This window comes from Plecotus auritus (assembly GCF_963455305.1).
Source record: "Plecotus auritus genome assembly, chromosome: 12".
Classification (NCBI taxonomy): domain Eukaryota; kingdom Metazoa; phylum Chordata; class Mammalia; order Chiroptera; family Vespertilionidae; genus Plecotus; species Plecotus auritus.
In genome coordinates, this window is record NC_137778.1 from 38,455,810 (window position 1) to 38,477,593 (window position 21,784).

The 21,784-nt window shown below is 45.5% G+C and overlaps 2 protein-coding genes across 2 annotated transcripts; both read right to left on the minus strand.

Annotated features, from left to right (window-relative positions):
• Positions 1-123: 123 nt before the first annotated feature.
• Positions 124-7,306, minus strand: CIMAP3 (ciliary microtubule associated protein 3). The gene is made up of 6 exons (XM_080648125.1): positions 7,249-7,306; positions 6,873-7,015; positions 6,146-6,241; positions 4,677-4,807; positions 3,857-3,974; positions 124-659 (listed from the first exon to the last, which is right to left on the minus strand). Exons 1-6 carry the CDS (start codon positions 7,289-7,291, stop codon positions 438-440), a joined length of 753 nt encoding a protein of 250 aa, XP_080504251.1. The 5' UTR covers positions 7,292-7,306; the 3' UTR covers positions 124-437.
• A 5,770-nt stretch (positions 7,307-13,076) lies between these two features.
• CHIA (chitinase acidic) lies at positions 13,077-20,625 on the minus strand (the record flags this gene model as incomplete). The annotated part of the gene is made up of 11 exons (XM_080649499.1): positions 13,077-13,336; positions 14,039-14,180; positions 14,293-14,412; positions 14,879-15,064; positions 15,356-15,479; positions 15,656-15,780; positions 16,076-16,241; positions 16,934-16,990; positions 18,232-18,433; positions 18,970-18,999; positions 20,601-20,625. 11 exons carry the CDS (start codon positions 20,623-20,625, stop codon positions 13,077-13,079), a joined length of 1,437 nt encoding a protein of 478 aa, XP_080505625.1.
• Positions 20,626-21,784: the final 1,159 nt, after the last annotated feature.

Consider the following 21,784-nt stretch of genomic DNA (forward strand, 5'->3'; position numbering starts at 1 on the left):
CCGTTTCAAACTACCCCGACGCCTTCTGTTCACTACAGTCCTACTTCCCGCAACGAATAAATTGGGAAACTCCAATTGCCTTTGACGTTCCTTTCAAAATGTCCTTTTTGTGTTTGTTCTTTTAGTCGTTTATTCTAAATGAAACTTAGCAGCAGCTGTGGCCGGGGGTCTGTTCGCTGCGCGATGGGAGAGAACCCGGGAGAGCAGGTCTGTGCGCAGACAGGAGGACGGAGGACGCGGTGGGATCTATGGGAGGCCTCCGCCCGAGGTCATCCCCCTCCCAGCACTCCACTCCAACGCTTTGCTTTCCTCTCTCCATTCTGGAAGAGAACATGAACCAGACCGATCCCCAACTTAAGAATGTTAGAGAGAGAGAGAGAAACCTTTGCATTTCAAATAGGTGCCGTGAAGGCCGAAATACAGTGAGAAACTGGCCTTTATGCGCTCACGTGGTACGCGGGGGCCCCTTGCCCCTCCCTGAGCCCCATGCTGGCCGAGGAGAGGACCACACAGGGCCGAGGGGGAGAAGCAGCCCCATCCTCCATCTGGGAGATGCCGTGGTCGGGAGGAGCATGTGAAGAAAGACACTCTGAACTGTAAAACAGGCTCAAGTAGGCCAGACGGTTCCGATGTCTTCTAAAGTCCTTGTCGCTGGGCAGCTGCAATGAGAGAATGCTGTCTCAGGCCACATGCGGAGGAGAGCCCTTTGTCGCTGGTCCTCCTGGCTGTGCAAAATAGAGCTGTTCTTTGCAGCTGTTGTGACCTCGCTAACCCCCTCCCCACAGTCATGTAGCCTCGGTGATTCTCTCAACTGTTAAAAATATTTATTGATTTATTGATTTATTTAAGAAAGAGAGGAAGGGAGAGGGAGAGACAGAAAGAAACATCAATTTAAGAGGGGAACATTGATCGAGCCCGCAACCCAGGCATGCGCCCTGATCAGGAATCGAATCGGCAACCTTTCAGTGCATGGGACGATGCTCAACCAACTGAGCCACTCCAGCCAGGGCTGATTCTCTCAACTTTTGTATGTGCAGTGACTCTTTGTCATCTTACTTTGGTGATGATCATGTTAAGAATTATTATTTTTTAAATTTGGTAAATCTCTAAGAGTTAACTGGTAAACTTCTTGAAAACAAAGATTATATCTTCAATTCTTGAATGTTACCTATAGGCCCTAGCACAATTATACTAATAGAGCAGGCATTTAGTAAGTATTTGTGAAATTAATCCAAAATTCCACTAGGAAATAAAAGGCACCTTTGGAATTATGATAGCTGACATGTATTGAGCATTTATTATGTTATAGGAACTGTGTTAAATGCTTTTCTACCTTAATTTAATCTTTACAACCTTATCAGATTGATTATTATACTCATTTTAAAGATAAGAAAACTGAGGCTTAGGAAAAGTAGGGGACTTGTCCAAGATTATACATCAAGTAAGTACTGGAGCTAGGATTTGAACCCAGGTGGTTGTCCCCAGAATCCATGCTCTTACCAGAATGCTCTACAATTCCCTGATGATCTAATACTCAAGTGACATGATGGAAAGAGCAGGGTTCTTTCCATCATCCTGTAGATCAGTGGATCTCAACCTTTCTAATGCCACGACCCTTTAATACAGTTCCTCATGTTGTGGTGACTCCCAACCATAAAATTATTAAAGGGTTGCAACATTAGAAAGGTTGAGAACCACTACTCTAGATCGATCTAGATCTAGATTCATGTGTAGCCTGCACAAGTCACTTAATCCGTCTGAGTCTCAATTTCCTCCTCTATCATATACAGACTAGAGGCCCAGTGCACGAAATTCGTGCACTCGGGGGGGGGGGGTGTCCCTCAGCCAGGCCTGCGCCCTCTTGCAGTCCAGGAGCCCTCAGGGGATGTCTGACTGACTGCTTAGGCCCGCTCCCCACAGGACTAACATCAGTCAGACATCCTTAGTTCTGCTGCAGAGGCGGGAGAGGCTTCTGCCACCACAGCTGTGCTTGCCAGCTGTGAGCCCCGCCCAGGGCTTCTGGCTGAGCGTTGCTCCCCCTATGGGAGTGCACTGACCACCAGGGGGCAGCTCCTGTATTGAGCATCTGCTCCCTGATTGTCAGTGTGCATCACAGCGACCAGTAGTTCCACTGTTCAGTCGATTTGTATATTAGCCTTTTATTATATAGGACTAGAGGCCTGATGCATGAAAATTCGTGCAAGAGTAGGCCTTCTTTCCCCCGGCTGCCAGCACTGGCTTCCCTCCAGCACTCGGGACTCAGGCTGGCTTCCTCCCGGCCCTGGCTTCATCAGGAAGGACATTCAGAATGATGTCCAGTCTAATTAGCATATTACCCTTTTATTATTATAGATAGATAATTCTCCTGTACCTACCACAGATTATTTGAGGATTAAGTAAGATTCACTGGAACTTTTGTGTAGTCATGCTCACCTTTAAAAAATCTAATAAAATGGCCCTAGCTGGTTTGACTCAATGGATAGAGCATTAGACTGTAGCTGAAGGGTCCCAGGTTCGATTTTGGTCAAGGGCACATGCCCGGATTGCGGGCTGGAACCCCAGTAGGGGGCATGCAGGAGGTAACCAATCAATGATTCTCTCTCAGCATTGATGTTTCTCTCTCCCTTCTTCTCTGAAATCAATAAAAATACTTTTTAAAATATGTCTTTATTGATTTCAGAGAGGAAGGGAGAGGAAGAGAGAGATAGAAACATCAATGATGAGAGAGAATCACCGATCGGCTGTCTCCTGCACATCCCCCACTGGGGATCAAGCCTGCATGTGTCCTTGACCAGAATTGAACCCAGGACCCTGCAGTCTGCAGGCCAATACTCCATCCACTGAGCCAAACCAGCGAGGGCTTCAATAAAAATATTTTTTAAAAACATCTAATAACTGGGGAACATGGAAGGTGATGATCACTGGACAGCTCCTCAGTGGTCTACCCTGACCTTTGCAGTCCACACCCCGCAGACTGCTCTTGCCAGCTGTCCATAGCAAGCATTTGAGCTCAGCACAGACTCAGCCTGCAGTTCGATCCCCTGGGAGTCCTTCAACCAAAACTTGAGGAATGCTGATGTGGCACTCCTCACATCTTCCCCTCTCCTTGTTCATTTTCCCTGGTGGGAGGGCCTCGGCCTCCCTGGCTACACTTCAGCATCTTCCACCAGCACTGGGCTCGGCGAGAAGAGCCAGGACTCAGACTCCGTGTTCCTGCTGCCGAGGTGGACGTGCCGGTGGGCGGCCGTCCCCTTGGGAGGGAGGGTGTTTGTCTGTGGAGAACACGGCTCTTCACAGGCAGGGAACCTCCTCTTGTTTTCTAATTGCACTATCCTTGTTCTAGCTTCAGTCTGGAGATAAATGTAAGACCTCTGTAGGGTCATGATCCATAGTCTAGCAGCCTCGCCTCATCTGTGGAGTGCCACGGGAGAAATGTGACCACTGTCCCACGTCCACAGTCCATTCCTCTAGGTTCGTTCTTTCCACACATTGTGTTCATTCCAACCCTTTTATGTTTTATTTACCAAAGTACTGTACTTGGCTATTTGCAGTGTTTTCAAAACCAAATATTTCTTTCCTTTGTGTCTTTAATCTTCAATACTTGGTGCAATAGAAGCTGCAAAGATGTGCCACTTTATCTATGAAAGATTTATTGTATACCAATAAATTCTAGTTTAAAGACAAAAATATCTAATAAAATTGTACAACTTTCCCCCAAATCCCTATATGCGTATACACACAAAATTGTGCATATAATTTCAGGGGGACAGGACTTTCCAGAGCTCATTCACGACTCCCCGTTAGGAACCCCTAAGGAAGAACTAGATAGTGCTCTAAAGAAGCCCAGTGTCGTTACCTCAGCTTTTAGGGTCCTTTTCTGCAGACATGGAATCTGATCCCAGTCTGGAGATCCAAATTTCATTGGCCAGGTGACTTTTGGGGGTGGCTTTATCACTGGGTTGTACATGTCAGGGCTAGAAATAAAAACATGCAACAGGATGGCTATGACTTAGTGACTATTTGTGAATCCTATCAGCTGTCCCTGAACTAGGTCTAACTCCTTGATAACAGGCAACAGACTGATCAGGTTTTTAATGTTGGGCAAGCACCTTCAGCTGTTAATGTTTTTCTAATTAGGTGTCATCTTCCCGGAAAGACCTCTCTCCACAACCCTTGATAAGGTAGCCTCCAGTCAATCCATCACTCAGCATTATATCATCATTCTGTTTTATTGTCCTCATAGCACCTTGCCAGGTCACCGTTCTGCCTGGTTTGCTCATGACAGTCTTAGCTTATGGCTACTGTCTTGGTATAGTTATTAATAAGGTCCCCTCTAACTCTCGAATGTGTCACGGTCAGACTAATACATTATATGGCCACTCTCCTTCTTACTGTTGATATTTTCTTATTTGCTCCTCATCTGTCTGGATTCTAGAATGTAAGCTCCAAGAAATCAGGAGCCTTGTGTGATGGGTTCAATGCAACATCTCTGGAACCCACAGAACTGCCTGGCACCTTCATAAATATTTATTAAACAAATCACTATGATTTAAACTTCTGTGATACCAGAGATATGGAAGGCAAAAGAGGTTGAATCTTAAAGATGAGTGGTTATGTATCTGTCCTTCCTTTCCTATCGCTTTCTGTTGAAGTGCCCCAGAAAAGAGGACACATACCCAGGATAACTCATGTCCTTTGAGTGTGTCATAAATCGAGGCAATATGACATTAAATGGAGCAAAATTTTGTTTTTGTTTTCCCTTCTGAAGATTTATTGTCTGGTACGTGGCTGGGTGAGGTGTCAGATCCTGTTTCCAAGAAAAAGATCAATATGTTAGCAGATGATACACAGGTATACATGTGAAGCCTAATAAGTAAAACACACGTGCGCACACACACACACACACACACACACACACATACGCACGCACACACACACACCAGAATCATCCTCTTCTGGTTCATGTATCAGCTATGGTTTAACCATCTCAAGCTATAGAAATAGGCCTATGATAAGTAGAAAACTAAGATAGGTGTGGTTCAACTACCTAAAAATGCATCATGCTTAGGTTGTAGAAATCAACTTCCTCCTGCATGCCCCCCACTGGGGATTGAGTCTGCAACCTGCATCCTGGGCATGTGCCCTGACCAGGGGTTGAACCGTGACCTCCCGGTTCATAGGTTGATGCTCAACGACTGAGCCACGCTGGCTGGGCTTGTTTTCTTTTTAAGCTTTATCGGAGAATATGTTTATTGAATTGAGAGCAAGGAAGGGGAAGAGAGGGAGAGAACCCAGGCATGTGACTGGGAATCCGGCAACCGTTTGGTACACTGGATGATGCTCCAACCAACTGAGCCACACCAGTCAGGGTGGGATTTTTTTTTTTAAATATATTTTATTGATATTTCACAGAGAGGAAGGGAGAGGGATAGAGAGCTAGAAACATCGATGAGAGAGAAACATCGATCAGCTGCCTCCTGCACACCTCCCACTGGGGATGTGCCCGCAACCAAGGTACATGCCCTTGACCGGAATCGAACCCGGGACCCTTCAGTCCGCAGGCCGACGCTCTATCCACTGAGCCAAACCGGTTTCGGCAGGGTGGGATTTTTTAAAAATATGTTTTTATTTATTTCAGAGAAGAAGAGAGAGGGAGAGAGAGATAGAAAAATCAACGATGGGAGAGAATCTTTGATCGGCTGCCTCCTGCAAGCTCTCTACTGGGGACTTAGCCCAAAACCTGGGCATGTGCCATGACTCAGAATCGATTGCTGCTCAACCACTGAGCCACAACAGGCTGGGCTGTTTTTTTTTTTTTTTTAACTGACAAGATAATCTGATGCATATAAGCAAAGCTTCCAGTACTTTAACATCAGATGTCTCAGTCAGCACTGAAACTCTAATTTGGTACCACTTCTCCTGATAATTGTTTCTCACTCTCCCAGACACTCACACACACATTTCCAATGCATTAGCCCAAGCTTTTCCGATAGACTTAATGGCTTTTGCCTAAATGTCTATATTTCTTTAATTTCAGAGCATATTGTTTTGGTAACCTCCCACTCACTGCCCTGTGCTCCCCAATGCACATACATACAACACCATGGATCACACAAAAATTGAAGTACATGCAACCGTTTCTAACCTTATTCGGCTTAAACCTCATGGCTGTTCTGGCTCCCAAAGTATATCCTTTTTTACTGGTCGGGATTTTGGAGAGGTTGTATACCCAGTCATACCTCTTTGGGTAGAATATGTTTTTTAAAACAAACAAAGAAAAACACGAAGAACATTATAGTCATCAAAACAGCATGAACTTAGAATGAATCTTCTCTGCAAGAGTTGCTTTCTCTTGACTTCTTTGACTCAAAACCATAGAAACAAGGACACAAGTAACAGGTAACTTTGCAGGGGAATGCCTGGGTAGGGTAGAGTAAGTGACATTTTTTTTTTTTTTTTTTTTTGCCTTCCCGTGAATCCAGTCCTCTGACTACAGAGCTGAATTTGCTCTAATGCAAGTGTATCTGATCATATTATTTCATGAACTCTCCTACCAACACATCCACAATCCACGTTTGGACTAATGGGTGGGTAACTTGCATTGGTTCACAAGTCTTTGGAGGTGGGAATGGAGTGGAGACTATCCTGTTAACTATATGAAGCAAAGGCTTGTGTTGGATGGAGGCTGGAAGGGGGAGGAGTGGTCCTTTAATCTCTGACATTGACCCTGACAGCTGGCTGCAGAGAACAAGGGCACTTTCTCATTTTGGGACCCTGAAGGTCACACATTCTGTAGTTTTTCTTCCACTAAACTCGGCTATCTTTAAATAGATGGGGAATGGAGACACACCTCAGGGAAGGTGAATACTCACAGTATCTGTTGTGTAACATCCAGGCCCTCTGTGGGGTGCTCCTCTAAGGGGGAGAAACTTGTTTCCCAAAAGGCTGTGTGGATGGAAGTAAGGAAAGATCTTCTTCTCTTCTCCTGTTCCGAAGGGGTGCTGAGGCACATATCCTGAAGGTCAAGAAGGAGGAGAAAGGCCACTTGAGGGATCTAAGTGAGCGCCTTATAGTGGGTGGGGAGACACAGGGAGGCTGAGCAGAGGACAGGGCCTTGCCGAGCTCTTAACAAAAACCAGACCAAAGTCCATGAAGGGGACCCAACTGCCTTCCCTCCACTTCGTCTTTCCCAGCCGCCCCAGTCTTCCTCCCCCGTACTCTAGACCCCTTCACCGCAACCCTCCTCACCCGCTTTGTTGAAGCACTTCTTGTCCCTTGTTCGGGTTAGCATTTGTGTACTGCGTTGCCAAGGGAATGGACGCTCGCCTACCTGGCCTCTGCTGCGAGCTCGCCTGCGCCTGCGCAGCAAGTGGGAGCGCCTGCCCTGGAAGCCAGCCACCTACAGGGCAGGACCCCGCACCTCCTCCCGGACCCAGAGCCCAGGGGAATGTGGACTCTGCAGCAGGGTTGGCGTTGCTGGACCTGTGACTGTTGGGGCTGCGGGGGTAAAGGATGGGCCCAAGGGCTTTGGAAACTCGGCCACTGGGAATGCGCTGAGGAGAGAGGGGACACTGGGGCTCAGAATGCCTGGAAATTTGGGCTGCTAGGGTCAGGGACTAGTAGCAGCCGCTGCAGTGATGGCTTATGGAGGTGCGCTCCCAGAGCAACCGGAGCAGGGGAATTGGGGACCCTATTAGCCCCTCTTAGACCCCCTTTTCCTGTTCCTCAAGCCCTTTCCCATCAGGTTGTCTCCTTGTCCCCCTTAAAGGGAGCGCAAGGTTGTAACAGGGCTGGAAGCCTTAAAGAGGAACAACAAAATCACAGAAGTTTTCATCTCGTGGGCAGTCACTTAAAGGTCTAGGTCCCCGTTTCCTCATCTCTACATCGAGAATAAGAAGAATTCTTCTTTACAGGCTTGTGGAGAGGATTGAGATACCAGAACTAAAGCAATCCAGTGTCTGGTAGGCGGCAAGGCAAGAGGTGACTATTGCTGAAGACCATCTCCAGCCCGCTCAGCAGGATTCCCTCCCACCCCCACCCAAGAAGGATCAAGGTGGGTGTTGACTCTACCTTTGTCCTGGATATGATCACTAACTTGCTTTCACCTGATTTTAGGATGGCTTTAGGAACTGTCAGGTGTAGGAGGCAACAGAACAGGTGGCCCAAACACCCTTTGGCCCCTACGGATGACCCTGGAGTCCACACTTACCCCGAGCTAGCATTGTATGTGGGGGATGATTTTACAAATCTAATGTAGGGTTTCCAAAAAAGTGATACTGAGCCCTGGAGGATATTGGGGACACTCATGGAGCATTTGACTTGTTGAAAATTATTGGCGGGATGCCCCTGCTCAATGGACCAGGGAGGCTGGACACCCGGCCGTGCCCGGTCTCATGTCCTACCTAACATTCAATGGCCTGCTGAACACTATGCAAATAATTGGCTGTACTTGACATATAACATCAAAACTGTTTTTTAAATAAGAAATAATGCAGAAAGCCCAGTAAGATAGGAGGTCATTATAAGAAACAAAGATTCCATCTCAAAGTTATTGTATAATTTCCTCCAAGCATTCTATCTACTCAAATTGCAGTAATACAGATGGTAAGGAAAATGTAAAGATATCCTGGCATTGCTCAATAACTTTCACTTTTATTAATATTCAAGGTAAAATTAATATTGTAGGTACCCACAATGTATTTGAAATTTGTGTTTATTTTTTTTTCTTTTAGTGACATGAAACATGTCTTACAAAGGACTTTGAACATACAATAACCCGTTTCCTCATTGGTGATTTAGTGTACTTCCAACGAATCCTCTGGCAGAGAAGAGATAAAAAAAAAAAAAAAAAAAAAAAAAAAAAAAAAAGCTAGACTAAATAAAATACTAGTATTTGAAGAGATCAGAGATATACCAAGCAAGAAAAAACACGCAGCCCTAACCGATGTGGCTCAGTGGATAGAGCATTGGCCTGCGGACGGAAGGGTCCCGGGTTCGATTCCGGTCAAGGGCATGTACCTTGGTTGCGGGCACATCCCCAGTAGGAGGCGTGCAGGAGGCAGCTGATGGATGTTTCTCTCTCATCGATGTTTCTAACTCTGTATCCTTCTCCCTTCCTCTCTGTAAAAAATCAATAAAATATATTTAAAAAAGAAAAAGAAAAAACATGCAGACCCAAGCTCCCAGACAGAGGGGAAGCCCACAGTGCTGAACCCAGCGGTTGGTGCTGCTCTTCCCTTTGGATATTTGCTAATTAGAAAGCTGGCTGCAAAGCAGAAGACGTGAGCAGAACTTTGAACAGCCTCTGAAAGCTGGGGGGCAAAAATTAGGCTGACCATGAGGAGGGAGAACTGGAAAACACCTTGGGCTTTTAGTTGGGACCTTAAAGAGATAAACCCTAGGAATAAAGGTATCCATTTATAATTCTGCTCTTTTATTTAAAAAAATATATATATATATTTTATTGATTTCAGAGAGTAAGGAAGAGAGAGAGAAACAATGATGAGAGAGAATCATTGATCTGCTGCCTCCTGCACGCCCTCCACTGGGGACTGAGCCCACAACCAGGACATGTGCCCTGACCGGAAATCGAACCGTGACCTCCTGCTTCATAGGTCAACACTCAACCACTAAGCCACAATTCTGCACTTTTATTTTCCTACACTGCTTGTATGAAATGGCATCTAATCTTCTTTCTTAATTCTATACTTATTCATTAGTCATTATATGGTGCAAGGGTCCGACTACTTCATTGTCTTCTAAAGTAGTCAAATCTGTCTGGCTGATGTGGCTCAGTGGTTGAGTGTCAGACCATGAACCAGGAGGTCACAGTTCGGTTCCCGGTCAGGGCAGGTGCCTGTGTTGTGGGCTCCATCCCCAGTAGGGAGTGTGCAGGAGGCAGCCAATCAATGATTCTCTCTCATCATTGATGTTTCTATTCTATCCCTTTCTCCCTCTCCCTTCCTCTCTCTCTAAAGTCAATAAAAAACATATAAAAACTTAGTCATATCTGAGCATTTATATGTTGTTTTATTAGGAATTATTTTTTTTTCACTTACATTAAAATTATGGCATTATGTTGTTTTTGAAATTATATATGGTAGGTAATGTTACCCGGGAATTTGATTTTAGGATAAAATAATTACAAAATAATGTTTCAAAATGTTACAAAATAATTTGTTACTCAAAGCAGGACTTGGGTCTGAAGAGGACTGAGAACCCATGACCCAGATTCTGCCAGAGGATGGATGTATCCAATTGGGAAGAGAGGAAAATAAACTTTCTTAATCCCACCTTCCAGTCTTCCTTAAATACCAGCCTCGCTCTTCTGGGGGCAGAAGAATGAACACAGGCTTTGAAGCCACTCAGAACTGGTTCCCAATAGGTCCTTATCTGTTGTTTACTAGCAACGTGACCTTGTGGAAGTTACCCAGTCTCCCTAAGCTTTGGTTCATCTATAGAATGGCTCTTTTTATTCATGCCTCTTACGGCTGCCGTGGGAATTTAGGAGACACCATGGGACAAATCTTGCACAGCAAGGGATTGACCTATAATTGGAATTTAACAAATGTCCAGTGCACTTCCAATCCATCACCTCCATGCCCAGGGTGACAGCTGACTCCAAGGGTACCTTCCTACAAATTAAAAAAAAAACGATGCCCTTGCATTTGGGTGGGTGCCACCCCCTGTCAAAGCTCATGACTTGGTGAGAGGCGCACCTCCCCACCCCCCACCCAGATCAGGATCCTTATGGAGTCCTGTGCATACCCCACCCCTTTCCAGTTAGTCTCCAACATTGAAAGAATGAGTTTTCATAACGTACGGGTGTTCGAGTACTGATCTTCGAAGTTCCAAAAGAATGGATGGGAGGTCACTTTTTTCCCCTTTCTTATCTTAGGTAGACTGGGTAGTGAGGTCTTGGAAGACTTCAGAGAAGAATTTCTGGACAAGAGCTCTTTCTCAGAGATACTATCCATAATCCAGTTTTTCTTAGGCCTAAGCTCCATGAGTCACTACTCTCATAAGTGGACTTCAACCAAGAAAATGAAGGCTGTAACCTAAACTGGCTGCTAAGCAATAGCCTCACCTTTGAAGTCCCTTTCAGGTCTTTGTGACATGACTCTCTTGGAACCAACACATTGTGGTGTAAAGGGAGCCAGGAAGGCCTAACATTGAAAAGCAGCTCTGCTAATTATTAACTACACAATCTTGGGCAAGTTTTCCACCCAGTATCTCAGTTTCCTCACCCGTAACACTATGGATATTGTTAGCTAGGAGCTTGTTAGTTCCTATCTCCCTTTCTGCCTTCTGTGACTTATTCATTTAACAAGGACTTATTAAACTCTTGTAATATGTCAGGCACTGCTTTAGGCAGTGGGAAAAGAACACTGAACAGAAATCCATGTCCTCAAAGAGGTTAATTTTTCTCCAGGCCTTGCCATCCTTTGGCTAGAAATGTAGTTACATTTATGACAATACCCAATTTTACTGACTCTTGCCTTCACCTGCTCATTGAGGACCCTAGTCTCCCATTTTTATGTCTTTGACCTGCAAGGCATGTCACGTGAGGGCTCAGAAGTCGACACACTGGCTGCAATCACAGTGAGCATGTTTTTCCTATGTGCTGTGACGATATTCCAGTGCCCCTTTATCGGTGTTGAATTGTCATCACCCCTCCATCCCTGCTCTGCCCTTCTAATGGCTTCCCAGCTCACTTACATTAAAATGTAAACTTGACCACTGTCTTTAGTACCTAGAACATAAGCTGGCACATAATAAATCATCAGTAAGGCCCTAGCCAGTTTGGCTCAGTGGATAGAGTATTGGCCTGCGGATCAAAGGGTCCCAGACTCCATTCTGGTCAAGGGCATGTACCTTGGTTGCAGGCTTCTCCCAAGCCTGGACCCTGGTTGGGGTGCATGCAGGAGGCAACCAATTGATGTGTTTCTTTCACATCGAGTAAATACATGAAAAACAGTTAAAACAGAGTTCGACATATAGGAAGCACGCCAGGAAAAAACGGGAGCCGTTGTATTCTTTTTTATCAGTCAAAGTTCGTTTAGTTGCAAGTAAAGGAAAGAAACTTGAGCCATCTTAAGCAGCAAAGAATTTATTATGTAGTTATAGGGGAATTTCACAGAGTCCACAGGCAGAAATGCATCTGGGCCTGAGGAAGGAGCTAGAATCCAGTTGGAAAGCCATTGCTAAATGTTCTTTCTCCATGGTGTTGTGACTTCCCTCTGTACTTCCCCGTTAGTGTTCCTGCTCTATGTCCAGGGCAACTTTCCATTCTCAGTCTCTCACTACAGCTCCAGAGCTGACACATTACAGGCACAGACACTCTCAGGGACCAACAACCAGTCCTTGTTCCCTGTTGCATATTCCAAGAGGTGATCATCTGATTGGCCCTGTGGAGTCTGATGTCCACCCCAGTCAACCAGCTAAGCCACGGGAGGACATGATGCAGTGCAAGCACAGTGGCTGGTGACCACCACTATGGGTTCAAGGAGGGGGGCAATCTCCTGAGAAAGGGACACTGCTGGCCCATGGGCTGGGCAGACACCCCAAAAGGAGTCCACTGCACAGGTTTCCCCAAAGCTGCCAATCCAGGAGGTGCTGGACTAGCTCAGGGACCCAGGAGACATGGAGAGAATGCCCTGGTCTTCTGCTCTCTGAGTGAGTCGAGCAGGCCTGTGTCCTCTAATCTCACGGAATCACTTTGGCTCCTTCCTGAGGACAGTCACCAGGCGACAGACCGATCTTCGTCATGTCCACATCCCATCCCAGCACCAAACCTCCAAACCTTTTCATCTGACAGCCGCCAGCCTTCATGCTGATCAACGCAGGCAGACAGAGCACTGTGTGGTCATCTCCACCACGTCCTCACGCACTCGCTTCCACCACTCCACTCCATTTTGCACAGCCTGCATTTTCACATCTAGCGAGGTTTCCACCCGAATCCCTTACACCAAGGCCACTTGTGTTTTGACTGATGGATTTTATTGCAGAACTCCAGTTAGAAGCAAGATAAAGAAAGAAGACTGTTCAGAACCCTAGGGAATGGAGACAGGTCAGGTTTATGGCCAGTTGCAGCAAGAACAGCTGGTGTCAAAGACAAGCCCGACCTGGCAGTTCTGCTGGTACGTGATTCCATTTAGGCAGTGCCAGAAGGCATTTCTGTTGTCTGCCACAGGGTAGAGGCCATCGGCTTTGTCAGCACAGAAGCCAGTGCCCCCACTTCCGGTCCCACTTCCACTTCCACTTCCGTTCCCGCTCCCGCTCCCACTGGTGGGAGGAAGAGTTGTTGGTGTAATGGGCTGAGAGGGGGCAGTGCAACCTGGAACGACACAAGAGCAGACTAGTGACTGGTAGGGTAAGGTCTGGAGGTGGGATACAGTTAGCTCTGGATCCCTACGACTGAAAGGATCACAGGATACTCCACACTCAGTAGGGAAAGCTATCATTTTAAGCCAGCCTGGTTTCTAATTTTATTAAGTTCTCTCTTCCCTGACGATGTCAAAACCATTAAAACAAATTTACTGAGCACCCAAATGTGAAAAAATACTTTTCTAGGATCTGAGTATAAGTCCTGAGCAAATAAGCTCTAAGAGAAAATCTGGGAAAAGTTCAGGGAGTTGATAGTTTTCCTGAATTACAGATTAGAAATATGTGAGCACTATTAAGGCTTTCTTGTTAAATCTCCCCAGAGGGGCTGAAAGAGACTTTTAATAAAGAGATCATAGAGAAGTAAATGCTTAGGTTATAAGGTCAGCCTAATTTCTTGAGGTTTTGCTATACCTTTAAGACTCAGCAGACCTGGAAAACCCACCCAGGTAGGCTTGGTTTCCCAAAAGAGCATGACATTTCTGACATGGAAGTTCAAGGGTAGGGAAAGATTTTAGCACCTGTCTCTCAAGAGCAGGGAGATGAAATGGGAAAATGCCCCCTGGTCAATGGGGATGGGCAGATGTGAGAACTATCTTTTGAGTTGGAGAAGGAGCATTTATAGATCCCTGAACATCCTCCTGCTGTCACTCACTTCCACTCTGCAGGCCCAGGGCATCCTTCAGGGTGGTGGTCAGGGGGAATTTGCCCTGGTTGCAGAAAGTGCCCGTGAAGTCATCCAGATCAATGGCCCAGACCATGGCGCCTCCAAAGTTGTTCTTCTTCAGCCAGTCAGCCTGTGGTAATTACAGAGAAACCCAATGAAGTGCAGACATCAAGGCCAACCTGGGGCTCCAGGGCTACAGATGGGAGTAAACAGGCCACAACAGTCCACAGCACACAGTCCACCTTGATTTTGAAGCTCTTGGTGTTGTCATAGCCAAGCCACTCGTTGCCTTTGTAAGCGTAGGGGACTTCCTGAGCAGCCTCCCACGCTTCAGTGGCGCCATTCTTCAGGAAGGTACAGATCTAAGAGGAGGTAAGGAAGAGGTCAAGAGGTAGGCAAAGTGTCCATGTAGCAGGGGTAAAGGGCATGGGGGAGGGAAATAGAGAAGAGATACATGAAAGATACTTGAAAAGGATAGAGCTCTGTCAGCAAATTTCTCAGTTCATTTATGATTCTAAATCTTTGTCTCATTCAGGTCACTTATTTTCAATGTGGGAGGAGCTCTTAAATCAAAGAATGCCATGGCAGGCGGTGAGCAGTGTCTGTTCACTGATGTGATCTCATTGATGGTATCTCTTTTTCCTACTGTCTCTGTATTTGGAATCCAGTTCAATGTGCAACACGAGTGCTCATCTTTGCCTTCCCTATAAATAGCCAGGAGCATCCACTTTTAGCCCCAACTACTTAAGTGAGTCAAGATGTGTTGGATTGTTTATATTGTTAAACCTATGGCTTTTCTCTGTCTCTCTCAGATTGCCGGGAGCATACCTCATAGTAGGCCCAGAACCCAGACTGCCTGGTGTAGGGCCCAGCAGGGCCAGGGCCAGTGATAGGAGCCCCGATTCCATGGTTGGAGGGGTTGCTCAGGATGTAGGTGTGTCCATAGGATGGGAATCCAACGATGAGCTTCTCAGCTGGCGCCCCATTGTCCTTCCAGTAGTTCATGATGTAATCCTGCAATGGCAGCAGGTTAGAGAGAGGCCCCACCAGGCTGATGGCCCAGGGCTTAGTTATGTTAGACCCCTGTTCTAGCAGGCTAATTATTTGATCTTAATGACAGGGGATTTGTTAGTATTTTTATAACACATTTTGGTGGAATTATAGTTAAAGAGATTTGATTAGCCACTTAAGAGGACAGTTATAACAAGTGAGACATTTGCAGAATCTATGTTTGTTTGTCCCCAAATCCCCATGTGATTTAGGGCACCATCTCTGGTCTGTATATGAGTTTGTATAGGGACTCACCACATTGAGGTAGGCGTTGCTGCCAGTGTCGGTTGGGTATTTGTAGAGAGGGCTGTTCTCTCCAGTGTAGCCCTCCCAGGAGCCATGGAGGTCATAGGTCATGACATGAATGTAGTCCAGGTACCTGCAGTACAGGTAAAGCAGGTAAAATCATCTCTGATGACCATCTCCCACACCTCTGCAGGCAAAGGTACCCCTTCCCAAGCCTCCTCAACAAGGTCCCTGAACAGCAAGACAGACTAAGGATGAGCATCTCTTACACAAGTGACACAGAGGAGCTGGGGACAAGTGATCACTCACTGGGACAGCTGGGGGATCTCATAGCCAGCCTGGATGTTGGAGATGCCACCAGCGACTGCGGCAGTGACCATCAGCCTGGGCTTGTTGACCTGCTTGGCCTCTTGCTCAAAAGCTTCACGCATTTCCTGTGCAAGAGTAGGAGAACGTCTATGAACGTGAACTCTTAGTTGACCTTCACTTCAAATTAAGTTTAATCAATCGTCCATCTTTCATTCTTCAGCATTCTCACAGCAATAGGGCATCCAGGTCCTTCCTCTCCCACTGAGGTTGCAGGGACCTGGGTTTTCTGTACAACCTCAGTGATCTTGCACATGAAATGGGTTGTGTGCTCTCCAGAAACTAATACCAAATGATATCGAATGCACACTGGAATTTAAAAATGAATTTGAATTTTTAAAAATGACATGGAACACAGCTCACCTGGACCAGGACAGTGAAGAGGTGCTTGTCCTGAGGTGGGCTCCCCCGAGAGCCAGGATACTCCCAGTCAAAGTCCAGCCCGTCAAAGTCATACTGGCGCAGGAATTTGATGACCGAGGCAATGAACGTCTGGCGGTTCTCAGGAGTGGACACCATGGCAGTGAAACTACGGGCGACCCCAAGAGGGCAGGGTGAGCGCTTGCCTCTGTGGTCCCAACACCTTGTCGTAATATCAAACTCCAATATTTTTGCCTCCAAGCTCTTCAACAGCCCAAACAAAAGGACGTTCCTGGTTTTCTCCTGTCCTTACATCATAATCACTGCTGTGCCCAGCCACGGCACCTCAATGTTGCCTCTATTTTATTGATCCAACTCTGATCTTTCTGCCAAGTTGCACTGGTTGCTTTGAACACCTGAGTCCCTCTGCTCACGCTCACAGCTCACTGTGATCTCTCTCCAAATAGTCCCCCAAGCACATTTGCCCTCAGCCAAGTCTCATTCATTTGCATGCCTTTCCCTTCCCTTCCCCCAGAAGGTAAATAGAGAAAATTGCTCCAACACTTTTCTCAGGGGCTATGCTCTTGAAAGTCTTTAAGAAGAGATTGTTTTTGCAATCCCATTAACTAAACCTTGATGAATAGGATCCCAGAATATCCATCCACATTTAAATGTCTAAAATCAATGGCGTCCTATTTATTATTGAGGCTCTGGTGTAGTAACTTATTTAAGCCGCATATTTGTTTATTGTGCATCCTTAATACCCTGTCTTAGACTGCGAGGTCTGAAGGGGCGCGGGTCACACTGGGCTACCTTGCTTTCAATAGCAAATAAGCACCAGCCTCTCCCACAGGGACTCACGGGGCAGTTCCGAAGTTCCAGCCGCCGATGGCCAGGAGCGTTTTCAGCTGGCTGTTCCTGTAAAGCGAAGGGTAGAAAAGAGAAACTTCAAAACCCATGAGCCTCTCTATTGAAAATAACATTGCTTTGGTCTTGGGCCCGGTCTTATACCTTGACATGTTTATTGCAGAACAACTTTCCTCCACTACCAAACACTTTCTTTATAACAATTCTTTGTGTTGTGGTCATCATAAATTTACTCAGGGCTCTTTGGGGAAAACTAAATTATGGAAATGGGTTGTTTGTTTTAAAAGAAGTATGTATTGGTGACATTTTTTGAAATATATATCTATATCTATCTATTTCTATCTATCTATCTATCTATCTATCTATCTATCTATCTATCCATCCATCCATCCACCTGTCAGCATAGTATGCTCATATTCAATTCCATCAGATGAAATGGTAAATGTGGCTTGAGCATGGTTACTTTCTCAGCCTCTATGTGGCTTAGAATTACACACATTCTCTGGAATAGTAGTTCTCAAACGTCAGTTTATGGAAGAATAAAGTGCAAGGGTTAGAGTGGGAGGGCACCATGAAATGCCAGGGTTATGGCCCCTTTCCCAGAGATTCTGAAGCAGTTGAACTGGGGTAAGCGTTGGCATTTTTATCAAGTGCCCCAGGTGATTTCCATACAAGTAGTCAAATGGGCCACATTTCCAGAAACACCACTCCAAAGGGTTCATCGCCTCTTAGGTATCAGAACTTAACCTGGAGCAGCTGCACCCAGGACAGTGCTACTCCCAAGGGAGTGCTACTTCTCCCACATTAACTAAAGCGAACAAGTCAGAAATGAACAGATAGCAGGGTTTTTGTTTGTTTGATTTCTTTTTTTTACACAAACTAGAACTCCATTCAAATACAGCGAACTCTTCTGTTTTCTTAGGTTTGACGACATCTAATCATTTATATCCTCTGCCTCCTGATCTGAAAGTAGCTAAGATGGCTTGCAGTTTCCTGGGTCATAAAAAAGCTTGACAAAGAAAGGAAGAAACGCAACTAATATGTTTTGAATAGCTGCTAGAGCAGGCACTGTGCTGTGTTCCCTATATTCTTGCTACTTAAAGGGCAGCTCCTGCGCCAGAAGCATCAGAAGCATCAGGGAGCTTATTGGAAATGCAGAATCTTGGTCCCCACCCCGGACTCGCTGAATCGGAGCTGCATTTTAGAAAGACGCCAGATGATTCGCTTGCACATCATGTTTAGGAAGTACTGAACTGAGAGATACTCAACTAGATATTTCCCCCTTCTCTTACTTGCTTTTCAGGCCATTGAAAGCCTGGTAGAGGGTCACGTCATTCCATTCGATGGTGGTGATCTCGTTGTTGCGCATGCCCGCGAAGGCGTAGATCAGGTGAGTACAGAGGCAGGGGTCGATGTCATCGGGCGTGAAGCGCCCCAGGCCTGGCCGGTACTGGGCCCAGTTGGTGAAGTAGCATATCAGCTGGTAGGCAGAACCTGTGGGCAGTAAGGAGGAAGGACAATGGCCTGGTTTGGATGCTACTGAAACGTGCCATGGGTCTTGGCCCTCTTGTTTCCCTCCCTTTGCCTCAGAGGCCGAATCTCTGTGTGTGAGCACTCTCGCAGATGAGTTCAAGGATTCTGACTTGGGAACTAGTGGGCGACGGGGGTTGGCTATTTTTAACTTGGACGAATTTATTTTGAGATCTTGTATAAACCTGGGAACCACTGAAGAAGAGTCCTATGAAGCCCAGTGAACACCCGTTTCCAACTGGTAGGTGGTCATGCTGAAGAAGACAGCATGGCAGCCAATCCTAAACTCTAGATTTCCCCAATGTCAAACCCACCCGTCTCTGAAGTAGATCGTAGCTCTCTTTCCTAGTATGGCTTATCTCTTGATATACTTTTGAAAAAAAGTATTGGAATATTTAAACATCACATATATTAGCTAATAATTGCAATAGAAATAATTGATAAGAATTTGAGGTTTTTGGCAGGAAAAGATTATGCCAAAGATGAAATCCAGGACTTACCTAGCTGAGCATTCAGCAGAAGGGCCAGACCTAGAGAGAGAGGGGAAAAATGAAAACAAAAACATGTACTCTGGAGCAGTCGTCTATCCTGTAGAATCTAATTCTGAGGACTTGGATGCTGTCCTATTTGTCAGAGGTTGTTACAGCCCAAGCATTCCTTAGGGGTTATGCCAAAGAGTAGGCTTCTCATGAAATCCCTAATAGATCTACCCTTCCCTCCTCTCAGTCAGAAATGGCTATGGCTCTCTCTTCTTCCACCTTCCATGTCAGATAACTGTTACTGAAGGCAGAGTTCAAGTCTACCATCTATGGAAAATCTGTTGACGGTAATTACCTGAAATTCACTCTGTTGAGTGACTATACATACATATACACTTCACCCCCCTGAACTGGGATGAGTACAGCCTTCCACAGACAAGGCATTCTCCAAATCAGTGAATTCAGTATCTCCTGGGGCCTGGGAATTTTTTTTTTTGAACCAACTTTTAGGAGCCCTTATTACAGAAGAGAATGAGAAACTGTGAGGCCAGACTCCAGATCCCTCTCCCTGGCTTCTATCAAAGTACTTGCAATATGATTTTTTTAATAAATTGAGCTAAAGGTTTCATTTGGAAAAGGTTCTGAAACTATGAACCTTGAGAGCAACTAATAAACTATGGATACAACTTGGTTCTAAACCAGCCGTGGGCAAACTACGGCCCGCGGGCCGGATCCGGCTGTTCTATCCGGTTCTCTTGCTCTCCCCTCCGCTCCTTTACTTTGAATTTATATTAGTTTACACAAACACTCCATCCATGCTTTTGTTCCGGCCCTCCGGTCCAGTTTAAGAACCCATTGTGGCCCTCGAGTCAAAAAGTTTGCCCACCCCTGTAAAACACTTTACTGAATCTATCACTTTGAATGATTGAATTTCTAACAGTAACATTTTAAAAATATATATTTTTATTGATTTCAGAGAGGAAGGGAGAGGGATATAGAAACATCAATTATGAGAGAGAATCATTGATCAGCTGCCTCCTGCATGCCCCACACTGGGGATCAAGCCCGCAACCTGGACATGAGCCCTGCCTGGGAATCGAACCGTGACCTCCTGGTTCATCGGTTGAAGCTCAACAACTGAGCCATGCCGGCCTGCTCTAACAGTGATACATCAGCAGCTCAGTAGGAAACTAGGGGATAAAAAAGAAATAATTCTGAAAACATTAGAAAAAGATAGCTTGCGTAACTGTCTCAGTTCCTACTGATTTTCCCTCCTGAAAGCTAGACCAAGGACACAAGCATGTACATAGAAATAATATCAATTAAAAAGAGGGGGTGCAGGAATATGAATGGAGGAAAGGAACAACCCAGCCAGAAATGAGAGAGCGAGACAGACACTGGAAGACAACAGCCTTCTTTTAGGTCCATGCCCATGGGATCAATGAAGGAGGAAATGTTACCAGAATCAATTAAGAGAACAAGATGTAGGCTGGCTTGTATATGTCAGGATTCTCTTGGAAATTTAAAAAGATGAATGAAGAACGGAAAAGGATTGAGGTGTAACGTGAAGACTGCTTCACAGCTGCCAGGTCCAGAGAGAAAAAGCTATCAGCTGAGGCAGAACAAGGCTCTATCTCTGATTACAAACCCACCTGTGAGGAGAAGAAGCTTTGCCATGGCTGCCGTCGGTACTGGTCTAGCAGGGCCCGGATTGGCTTTTTATGCCGTGTGAGTTGCTGGTTATCGTGAGGGCTTCCAAATGGAGAACATTTAATCCAGGTGTGCATATAGCTTATCAGGAACCAACAGATCTCCTTTCCTGCAAACACCATTTGGTGGACCTCCAACCTACGTTCTCCCACCACCACTCTCCCTGCTCCATGAGGACAGAACATGCCATGGCTCCCAACAGGGTGGTGGAGACCATCACCGTGGAAAGCACCAGCTTAATAGCCTTTTTGGCAGTTCCCAGGGTTGATAAGCATCTGTTTCAACCCATGGTTAGGTTTTCATGTTGTGGACATTTCGTGCCTAGCACTAAAGTTTGTCTTTATTGGAAAGTAAATAATAAAAGCCTTTGGAAGTTATTAGCTGTTCTTAAACTTTTTAATGGAATTACTTGTATGTAATTTGTACAATCAGTGCCTAAGGAACGTTTCCACTTTAGGTGCTGCTTTTTGAACATTCTACCCACTCTAGAATGACCTTAAGTCATTCTTTTTCTTTTTCTTTCTTTCTTTCTTTTTTTTTTTAATCCTCACCTGAGGATATTTTTCTTTTGATTCTTAGAGTGGAAGAGAGAGGGAAAGACAGAGAGAAACATCGATGTGAGAGAAACACATTGATTGGTTGCCTCCTGCACGAACCCTGACCAGGGCCCAGGCCCAGGGAGGATCCTGCAACCAAGGTACATGCCCTTGACCGGAATCGAACCCGGGACACTTTGGTCTGCAGGCCAACACTCTTATCTACTGAGCCAAACCGGTGAGGGCAACCTTAAGTCATTCTTATACAATAATTTCATCTAAGAATGTATGAGTCCCTAAATATCCTTTCCAAAGGTCACGGAAAGCTCTCGAGGGTTCCACAGTTCCAAATTACCTCCAGAAGAGGTGGAAACATATTTCATGTTGCTGATAGAGACGATGGCGATGATATTGAAAAGAATCTCTTTTAATAGGAATATTAGCAACTTGACTATTTCTAGAATTTCTTGTTTGAAATTTATTTCAACCCACCTTTCCAAAAATTATCCATTGTTTTAAAATAAATTTCTGCTTCAGCAAAATGACCTATTCATTATCCCTAAATATATCATATCCATTTGTTCTCACTA